The sequence below is a fragment of the Mastomys coucha genome, unplaced genomic scaffold (genome assembly GCF_008632895.1).
Source record: "Mastomys coucha isolate ucsf_1 unplaced genomic scaffold, UCSF_Mcou_1 pScaffold22, whole genome shotgun sequence".
Classification (NCBI taxonomy): Eukaryota; Metazoa; Chordata; class Mammalia; order Rodentia; family Muridae; genus Mastomys; species Mastomys coucha.
Window position 1 is genome coordinate 18,195,115 of NW_022196905.1, and position 11,136 is coordinate 18,206,250.

Below are 11,136 nucleotides of genomic sequence, written 5' to 3' on the forward strand. Positions count from 1 at the left end.
AAAAAAAAAAAAAAAAAAAAAAAAAAAAAAAAAGACGTGCACCACCACTTCCAGGCCAATCACAAAATATTGCATTTTACTGGCGTTTTATTCCAATCCTGAGAACCTAGTACAATTGCTGTATTTGAAGGGTGGAACTTCCTAGCAATCACGTTCTTTTCCCGTTCCCCTGAGGCCAATTAGCAGACTGAAGAAGGGAAGCTTGGTGGTTCTGGATCCTCAGGTTGACTTGCTCTGAGGCCTCAGCACCTGCTGCCTCTACTGGTATTTTTGCTCACCACTCAACAAGGGAATCTCAGGGTAGCATTCATTACTATCCAGCCAATCAGGCTGACAAACAGAAGCATGCATCCAGACAGGTGCAGTTCTTGTTGGTCCAGGAGGTCCACACAGTCTTGCTGCTTTCTGATTTCTCAGAAAGGTGTGCCCCTTATTCTAAACTGCATCCCTTTCCAGTTCCCTATGCTGAACAATTTGGACCGCTCTCCCCTCTCTTTACAGTAGATCTCAGGTCCTGACAAAGGTTCTTTTAGGTTCTGGGGCAGAAGCTGAGGCACTAGACCGTCAATTTTTCTCTCTTCCTTCCACTCGGTTCTCGCCGGCTAGTCCGCCCGCCTCGGCCCGCACAGCCACAGGTGGCCAGGTATTTGCCCGCTTAGTTCCTTCAGCCTGCAGAGCAGGTGGCACGGTGCCCACCGCGGGGCGCGCGCCCCGCCCAGGTGTGTTCCAGCGGGCGGCGGGCGCGCGCGGAGAGGCGGGTGCTGGGGAGCGGCGCGCGGGCGCGGGGCGGCGCCGCGGTGGGCGCGGCTGAGCCAGCTTGGCGGGGGCGCGGCGCACCTTGCTCCCGCGCCCGGGCAAGCCGCGTCTGTCCCTCCTCGCCCGCCCCCGCCCGCCCGCCTGCCCGGGACGCCTCCGGTCGCTTCCGTCCTCTCGGCACGGCCGCTGTCCTCGCTAGCCCCGCGTGGGAGGACGATGGGTCAGCGCGGAAAAAGTGAATGAGGACGGCGGCGCCGCAGCCAGCGCCCCAGTCGGCCGGCAGAGCCCGGCGCGCAACCCGCCGGCTCCATGGACGCTCCGCGTGCACTGGCGGCCAAGCCCCCCACAGGGTAAGCGAACCCAGGAGGGCGGGCGTGGTTCTTCTCGAGGTGTTGAGGACTTTGGGCGCCCGGGTCGTTGCTCCGGTAACCGTGTCAGGCCTTGCATGGGAATACTTTCTGCAAGAGAGGTGTTGCTGGGAGAACCCTTGTGTACGTTTGTGTATGTGTGTGTTGGGGGGTGGGTGAGTGGAGGGAGTTCTCTCCCTCCGTGCAGACAGCTCGGAGCTGTCTCCTGCCCCTTGCAATAGTGGCAATCACGGGTCGAGGGGGCGGGGGGGGGGCGGGGGGGGAGGACAAGGAAACTCCAGGCCTGAAACTCCAGCTGAGTCTGTATGGTCCGGTGCACAGGTTCCTCCAGCCACACTCCTCGCAGGCCCTGTGGCCCGCTGTTCTCTGCCTCAATGACAAGAGAGTACTTGGTCTGTTGGGATCTATGTAGCCAGGAGATCTTGAGAGGTGTATGGGGAAGGGACTTCATGAACACTCTTCTGCCCAGCCTTTGTGCTGGGGCCTCCCTTATGTCTGAAGAGGTGAGGACCCTCTTCATCGGACCCGAAAAGCAGAGCTGTCATCCCTGTCTTCAGGATCCTCTAGTGCCTGACCCCTTTTAGTTTCTTTTTTGATGTCTCCACACCTTGAGTAGAGAGAGTGATTCCCTGTCACATTGAGGATTTTACTTGCCCAAGAGAAACTTGCCCAACACAGGTCAAACGGTTAAAATGCCCCTTAACTCCCACTCCCTGAATCCTGCCCCTCCGTGCCCATCCCTGCCAGGACAGTTGACAACCCTTGCAGACTAGGTAGATTTCAGGGAGTGCCGTGGGGCTGGCCTTTGACCTCTTCTCTCTGGAGCAAATGTGTTATGAGTGTTGCGAATGGAATGAGTTGGGGTGGGCCGGCACCTGCTCCTGGAATGGCCCACTTTCCACTTGAGCAACTGGATTTTCTAAGGCAGCACTGGGGACAACAGATCTCTTTTCTTTAGTAGTTATGTCCCACTGACTCACCGGGTCCTTTGCCCACTGACTTTGTTGCGCAAGTGTTTATAAAAGCCGTCTAAACCAGTTCTTTATTCTTAAAATCTCCCCCTGGAGGCTTCCAAAAAAGTAAGATATATTTCTAACTCATAACCTTGAAGCTAAGGAATGTTAGTAATGGGGAACCTCCAAAATGAGGTTGGGAGATGTAAACAGAATTGCTTTTAAAATTGCGATTTTTCTAGATTGTCACACAACTCTATTTAAAGGAACTGAATTATTTCACCACTATTTTCTTAAAAATAAATATAAAGGGAATATTTAGGGGGCCTGCAAAGCAGAAACTGGTGAAGGTGTCTGGTAATAGTGAAACCACCGTCTCTCCTCCAGCCAGCTCCCTAGGCAGCCAAGCGGGCAGCCTGGGTCTGTCTTCCTCACTGGGTGTCACAAGGGAAAACCAAGGTCCTGTGCTATGGGTGAGATGGTGAAACTTACAAGGCTTGATGTCCCTGCACCTCCAGCATATTATTTGACTGCTCCCACCTCTTTGTCCAAGAAATGTACATCTATTTTTGTAACTTCTCTTATTGCCGGTTCTCATTTGTTATACCTTGAATAAAGAAACACCCTCAAATATAAATATGCTTATATATTTTTAATAAAGATTACAAGTTCAGTATGAAGTATTTTGTGTTATAATGCAAAGAAAGAAATGGCACTATATTTTACTGGATATTTTATATTGTTTAGTTGTATTGCTTGCCCATCATAAAGGATTGTGACATTTGAGGCTTTAGAATGTTATCGAAGGCAATTAGAATTTGTTGGCTTGTATCTGAAATTACTGTTTTCTTTATCTCTTGAGACTGGGCAGTGTTTGCAATGTGCTTAAGGGAAGTTTGTTTTTTTATCTGATACCACAGAGGTTAGTTATAAAGTTACTTTGTGTAAACTCTCATTTTTCCCATGTGACAGCCACAACTGAGGGGATGAATTTGTTGTTATTGAGAAGAGTGCCTCAGTCATCCTCATGCTGTGTGGACTGGTTGGAATGGACAAGAGAAAGGGCAGATGGGCTGGTGAATGTAAATTCATCTCCTTAGAGTGTTATCTTTGTTAAGAACACAAACACAAATTTTACTTGGGTTGAAATCATATCTATCTTTCTTAGTAATTCCATTAAAGCAGCCACTGTGACGTCTTTCTGGGAAGGGGATTGAATCAGGACTTAATGTGTTGCTTAGGGAATTTTAGAGCTTATTTTTAAAGTGTGTGTTTGTGTGTGTGTGTGTTTGAATGTGACTGCACACAGTTTGTGAGACATTAGTGGAGATTAGGGGGCAGCCTGGGCCTCAGTTCTCTCCTACCACAGGGATTGAACTCAGGTTGGTAGGCTAGTGTGGGAAGTGATTTTACCTGTTGACTAGTCTCACTTGACACTGGTCAGTGTCACCTAGTCAGAAGTGATAGCTAGTGGAATATTTTAGAACACAATATTAAGACAGAGGGCCTTATCTCTTTTGGTGTCAATATGACCAGCTATACACTCCTGTTTTGTACCAAACCATAAATGTTTTGATATTAAAGAAATAGTAACTATATATTATATTTGCTTTTGGCTAATGTATTTAAGAGTGTCTAGATCCTTTAGAATGAGAGAATAAGGTTTATCTGTCATAAAACTTCAATACTAAATTTGAGCTATATTTTTAAAGATGTTACTTCTGAGCTGTTCTTTATTCCATCAACCCACTTAAGTAATGTTAAGTCTCTGGGTGTGGGGAATACACCTAGGGCTTTTACTTTTTGTAGTTATAGTATTTATCTATGAAGAATTAGACATTTGCAGTGCCGAATAATCAGATAATTTCTATCATCTCATATCAATCATATCACATATCATATCTTATCACATCATGTGGTCCTAATGTACCTGAAGGGCCATGGAAAGTGCTTCAAAGATATTTGTAAACAGTTGAGTCATTCCTGACTCTAGGATTCTGGAATTCAGGCCATCCTTTGATTTTTCACCCATGATCTCCCATGCAAGGGCAAATCTGATGATTATTGGGTGTCAGGACTGTAACCTGGAAAGGTAATAATCCCCACATTTATGCAGGCTTGAATTCTATGGCCTCTTTAATTTGGGACTTGCCAAATGAGGTCGTAACGTGCATGCACCAAACTATATGTCTATAATTATTAAGAAAACTGTGATTATAGGATGTATCTGTATCCCATAATAACTGGCTTAAGATACTAGGCCTTTTGAACTTTGTAATTAAATTTACAATTATATTTGTTTTTACAACTGATTGAAAGTTTTAAAAACTGATCAGAAATATTTGATATTAAATCAGATTTAAAATGCACAAACAGGATTTTATTTAGACTTGAACTAAGTAAACCCATTCAGCAGACTGTGTATTTATTTTATGGCCTTTTGGCCCTGTACACATTTAATAATGGGGTCTGTGGATTTTATATATCATTTAAGTTTAGTAATGTGTTTCAATCTATGCTGTAACACAGCATAGCTCTCATATTGCATGGCCCACTGAAAGCTTATGGATTTTCTCTGTTTATACTTTACTTAACCCATTTAATGATTAATATTGCTGGTATAGATAATGTGTCTTTTGAAATAGTTTTCATTCATATAAGTGACTTGTAAATTGTAAGTTTTTCCCCCTCCTGTGATCCGTGTCTCTGCTCTCTTCCTTCTGTCTCACCATTGTTGGTTTCCTATCTTGTGAAAAGACCTCATACAAGTCTCCATTTCCCTTCCCTGCTCCTACCATTCTATATTTTCAGCCTTTCTCTTGCTAGGGGGACATTCCGTATGCTTGCCAAGGGCTTTTGTTTTACAACGCTAAGAATGGTGGTAGCTTTCAAGACTGCACTCATCAGCCTGGAGCCATGCTGGCATGTACGTTACAGTGACAGTGGTAGTTTCCAACAGTATATGTGTTTCCCATTGTCCACCCCAGGCCCTTTCCCGTGTTTCTGAGCAAGTCCCCCAGCCAGCATCACCCTGTGGTAATTTAGGATTTAAAAATCATCTGTCTGGTTGCCCTCATCAGGAGGTAAACTGCTCCAGGCTAGGACCTTGTCTTCCACTGGCCAAGTCCAATTAAAATAAGTTCCCTAGCCAAAAGTGTTTCTATTTTAACAACAACAACAACAAAAAGCTTTAAAATCAACTGTCAAAATATATTTTAATTAGGCTTATTTGATTAGACACATTCCGGGATTGCAGATGCTTTCACAGCAAGGCCTTTGTAGATCCAATTCCCACCTACACCCAACCAAGTGATGCCTGTTAAAAAGACTCTTGCTGAAGCTGTGCATGGTGGTGAAGGCCTTTAGTCTCAACTGCTTGGGAGACTGAGGTGGGGGGATGACAAGTTCAGGGCCAGTCTGAGGTAGAGAACAGGTTCAATGTCTTCTTGGACTCCCAAGTGAGTTCAAGGCCAGCCTGGAGAACTTAGACTTGTCAAGGTGGAAACAAAAAAGAAGGGTGGAAATGTGGCCTGCAATGATCTCTTGGGACTTTTAGTGGTATAGCTCTCTATGTCTACCTCCAGAACCAAACCAAACCAAAGCAAAACACACTGTACACAAAAATACTACCTCCAATTGACTTAGAGAATCCATTATGCCCTTAGCCCTCAATGTTTTCCAACTCTAAGCCAGTTGAACTCAGGAGTCCTTCTCCTCCACCTCCCTTTCTGCTCACTATAGCTTTTTCCCAGTCTTTCCTTCCTTCTTTCTCACCATAGCTCTGTCCAGACTTTGCTGCTCTAAAACCCAGTTGGAGAGCCCTTGTTCTAGGGGAAGCCCCATGTTGCTCCAGATACAAGGCAACGAAGGGACCCATTCTTTTTATTGCAGCACCAGAAGGTGGGGTTCGTGGGTACTTGAGGTGACCTGACTTTTATTCCTATTCTCCTGTGGAAGAGAAAACACTGGGATGTGATTTGGGCGCTGGTGGTAGTGGGCACCTTTCTTTGGTCCTGTGGCCTGCAGCCCTCCCAGCAGGGCTCCTGGATGTCAGTCAGCTGAGCTGTCTGGCCTCACATTTTGTGAGGGTGAAGCAGTGCTGCCCTGTGTGAGTGGCCAGTGCACCTGAAGGACAGAGTTCTTCACCTGCCCTATGTTCAGTTAATTTTAAATAGAAGTACTCTGTGTGGTCAGGATCTGCCTGTGGTTTCTCAGTCTCTGGGACCAGTGTAGCATCCTTTCTGTAATCCTGCCACTGTTGCACACCTTCTGCCCTCACCTTGCTCCGGGAGCCTTTTTTTCTATCCCAGGATGGTTCCTGGCAGCCTTCAGGCCATGTGAGATTTCCATCCAAGGACTCCAGGAACTTGCTAGGAAATTCTAGTTCCACTAGCAAGCATTTTCTCTTGCACCTCCCACCTCTGCCCTGTCGGAACCCTTGTGGGAACAGGGAGTTCCATTTGCTAGTCTCATTCTGCTTAAATTTGGAGCTCCTTGGAGGCAGGCGTCCTGCTTTGTGTTAGTATCATCTGCCTGTGGCACAGGAGACCGCTGTCACCCAGGGCACCAACCCCACATCCCATTCCTGAATGGATAAGATAGTCTCAGAACTCACAGGGGCCTGCCTCAGTGTCATATGATTCAGTGTGTTCCCAGAATGTGCTAGGTATGTCTTTTGAAAAAAAAAAAAATCCTGACATTTACTTCAACTTTCATTTACCTTTGTTTGTGCCAGACACTGTGTGAACAGACAGACCAACTGGTGCTGAAGGTTCTCTGCTCCTCTGATGAAACTGGCCAACATGAGGCATTGCCATGTAGTAGCCCCACAGAGGAGCAAGACACAGGACAGGCACCTGCCCTTGTCTTTATGACTCAAGTTGTGCATATCTCTGTACACGTGGCCTTGGCACAAGTCCCATCCTACAGCCATTTAGGGGAGGCTTGGCATAGTGGGACACGGTTCCTGACATGATGGTCTAGTGAGGACTAGGAGGACTTGACACAGTGGACTGACAGGGGGCAGGTGGTCTCAGTGAGCATGTGACTCTCCTCCCTCCTCCCAGGGTCCTCAGAACTCAGCTGTCAGGAGCTATGTCCAGACAGATTCTGACCTGTGCTGGGAAATTAATCCTTATTTTGCTTAGGTTATAATTGATAGGAAATGGCCCTCAGCTGCACAGAATGGTTATGTATTGGCCCAGGTCAGGCCTCTTGGAGCTGGTGTTTCTGATTCTAGTCTCCACATCAGTCCCAAGTGTGCAGACCCTCTACACTAGCTTAGGAGTTCCCTGTCCATCCCCAGGAGGAAGTGTCATTTAGACAGTCACTCCAAAGTGTGGAAGTAGCCATTTCTTTCTGTTAGATGTCAGGGGCTGGCATGCGTTGACTTCCTTAAGTCTCACCTTTTTCCATCTCATATCAACTTCTTTTTGTTCATGGTGTGCAGCAGCGGTGTAAGATTGGACAGCTTGGGAAGAGAATCCCCAAGCCACCGCCAAAGGCTAGCCGTTTCTGGGAAAGTCACAGAGCCTCTTGCTTTTCTCCTGGCTTAGTGGGATGAGCAAAGAATATATGTCCTCACATGATGAGGGTTGTCTACAAAGTTCATCATCTTAAATACTGGGTGTGGCTGGAAGAGTCAGAGAACTGAAACAGAGCCATACGCAGTGCTCTGATTCTGCAGCTCCAAGTACATAATCTGAGCAATTAAATACTTAAAGAGCTCCCCCAGTCAATCTTGGCAGTGTTTTCCCAAACTTAACGGTTTGGGAGTTGTTTAAAAATAGGCTTGGGTGGGAGTGTTAATTCAGACAAGTGAACACTTCTGTTCAGGTGGCTAGAACCTTGATAATTAAAACTCATTCATGTTCATTAAACAAACGATTAGCGTGAAAGAGGCTGCTGGATCATAGGTAGAATTTAGACATTTGCCACTTGTTGAGGTCCCCAACTGTCTGATCACCCATCTTGCTTCCTATAATTTTATGTTGATTCAGAAGTAAAACTGTATCCGACCTACTCAGGGCCTAAGCCACTTGTAATAGTCCAGTGATGTTCTAACAGCATTGTTTGTATGGCGAATGAATTAGAGCTCTCTTTCAGTCCTTACCAGATCAACTGATTTATCTTCAAAGTGTTAGTTGGGATGCTGAAATGGCAATGTTTTTCATGCTACATCAGCCCTCTGGCTTCCTATCCTTAGCTACTTATCAGATGTTTGGTGTTCATGCAATGATTCATTTTCAAAGAAAAAGTTCCAAATGAAGTGCATGTGCAAATTTTACAGCATTAAGAACTGTAATGAGAGGCTGGGTAGACATCTCACTGGGTAAAGTGCAGGCGTGAGAACCTGAGCTCAGAATTCCCAGTGCCCATGTAAAGGCTGGGTATGCTGGCATACATCTGTAAACTACAGCATCAGGGGCAGAGAGGCTGATCCCTGGGGCCCTGATGGCCTGTCAGTCCAGCTGAAGCACTGAGCTCCAGGTTCTGGAAGACACCCTCACGTGGACCTCGAGACACACACACATGCATGCACGCACGCACGCATGTGCGCACACACTCACACGCACGCATGCACGTGCACACACACACACACACACACACACACACACACGCACGCACATGCACACACACACACACACAGGCACTCATGGATGAGTACTCCCACACATATGTATGCACATATACACACTGTGGTGGAGGGAGGAGGAGGGAGAGAGAAAGAAAAAATGAAATTCTATTTGTAAAAAAGTTGAATTTGAATTAAAAGCAACACTTTAATCTTAGAAATTTCCTTATTATCTTTCAGTTGAGGGTTATAGTTTTCTTACTGGAGGAAACGGAAGTTCATAGGCTCTCAGGTGCCACGTCATACAACACTGTACAGGTGGGATGCTCCAGCTCATCTTGAGTCTCTATGAGGCTTGACTTTTCCAGGATATCCCCATGATCAGAAAGAAAATAGTTGTTTTCTCCTGTTTGGAGTTTAGACTATCCTGTGACTCTCTAGCCTGGCATGTAGCTCCCAACTCCTCATCCCTTGGTACTGCTACACTAACCTATAACACAGACCTGGGGCTGTGATGGTCCCTCTGCTGGGGCCTCTTTAGCTTCCTTTAGGATGGGGCGATGTCTTTTCTGTAGCTATAGCTTCTCACCATCCTTTTGCTAAAGAAACAATGTACCACAAGCATCCAGATGTTATCCTCCTCCTGATTTATGCCAGGTAGGCACAACACTCCTGCTGCATTTCCAGGAAGCACATCTCCTGAGACTCGTAGATGGGGACTTAACTTTTTGAAAGAGGTGTGCTGTATGTGATGGGAGAAGACTCCATTCAGAAGATGGTGGCTGCATTGACAGTGTGGCTGAATTAAGAGGAGCTGGACCCAGACGCTACCTCCTGTCTAGCAAGTGCCTTGATCCTTGTTAATGAATTAATAAACATGAAAAGCCTTCCCTTTGTACTGATCTGACTCAGCTCTCTGTCTCCATGCTGATACTTTTGATAATGGTACTGGTGACATTGGGCAAAGTCACCTTGGTCTAATGTACTCCTATGCAGAAGGTTGGAGAACTGTGAATCTTATGGAAACTTATGGATCTGTTAGTTGTGTTATCTTGTGTATAACTTCTGGCAACCTTCAGTGAGATCTGGATGATTCTTTAACTGTTCCTTTGTTGTTGGTAAGTGGGTTTCATTGAGAAAGAGTGTACGAGTGTACTTGGCACATATAGGGCTTCTAAGGACTGGTGTCCTTCTGCAGGGAAATGCTAGACCAGGGAAGGACAGTGTGCGACATTTGTGACATTTTCATGTGCCTCTTACTGGGTTATTGTGTCTGGTATTGCATGCATTCTTACAGTTCACTGGTTCTTATTTATATTAGACAGTTTCTTATTACTGTGACAAAATACTCAAGGCAATAAACTTATCAGAAAGAAATGTTTATTTTGGCTATGGCTTTCCGTGGCTTCAGTCCTTGGTCTCTTGTTCCTGAGGCCTTTGGAAAAGTGGCAGTGCATTATGGTAGGGAGTGCAGTACAAGAAGCTGCTCAGTTCATGCTGGCTGGGAAGCAGAGACAGGAAGGGCAGGCTCCCCCATGATATAACTTTGTCCACATGGGTACATCTCTGTAAGGTTATGCCAAGTCTCAGTAGCACTAAGTTGAAGACCAAACCGTTAAAATACTAGTTGGGGGGGGTACTCTCAATATCCAAGAATTAATATTATTATTTTTTTATTTTTTATTTATTTATTTTTTTTGCTTTTTCGAGACAGGGTTTCTCTGAATATCTGAGAATTATATTGCATACTAAGAAACACTAAAGTGGAAAACCATGCCTTCTTCATAGCTAATGTATTTAGCATCTAGTGCAAGTTGTTTTTCTGTTGAATGTCCTCTGTCTATTACATTCTTAGCTCTCTGGGATCCATGCACGTGCAACATCCCTCATCTTATTTATTTTATTTTTTTTCCAAGTTGAATTGGTTTGTTGTGATGATGTTGGATGGAGGAACCTGAGCAGCATCCTTGTTTCTGTTTTAAATTGTCACAGTAGGTGATTCAAGTGAAGGAGGAAGCGTATAGCCCTGACTCTGTTTTCCTCACTGGTGGTCTGTGGGAAGCCTTGGTCCTTAGACGAGGCATCTGAGCAGCGACCTTAGAGGGAAACTGTGCTTGAGTGTTCCCTTGGTGCTGACTTCTCATTTCTGAATTCAACACTATGCAGGTTTCTTACATCTGTGATGAATGCTTGAGAGTTTAATGGGAATTGATAAATGGTTTGTTTTTAAACTGAGTTAGCCTTCATGCGCCCTGAGGAGAAGGCTACACATTCATTCACATAACATTTTTATTTAGAAAAGGCAGTGTTTTTGTAATGAAATAAATGTTTAAATATGTCAATGTGTTGCAGGAATTTCGGAGAGATTTTTTTTCACTAGTCCTTATTTCTTTTGTTAGTGATACAAGGAATAAAGATGTACTCTGTGGGTGCTTTCTGGCTTTGGGGTGGTAGGGGTGGCGGGGATGTGGGGGGTGGGGGAGCA

The 11,136-nt window shown here is 45.4% G+C and overlaps 1 protein-coding gene across 4 annotated transcripts in view; it reads left to right on the forward strand.

Annotated features, from left to right (window-relative positions):
* Positions 1-808: 808 nt before the first annotated feature.
* Positions 809-11,136, forward strand: part of Cobl (cordon-bleu WH2 repeat protein) — a 243,915-nt gene continuing 233,587 nt past the window's right edge. For 2 of the 4 annotated variants that reach the window (XM_031338138.1, XM_031338142.1), the window contains exon 1: positions 809-1,106. In XM_031338138.1, coding sequence (XP_031193998.1) covers positions 1,066-1,106 — 41 coding nt within the window. In that variant the 5' untranslated portion in view covers positions 809-1,065. The remainder of the gene's footprint in view (positions 1,107-11,136) is intronic. The other 2 variants (XM_031338133.1, XM_031338134.1) reach the window with 1 other exon arrangement.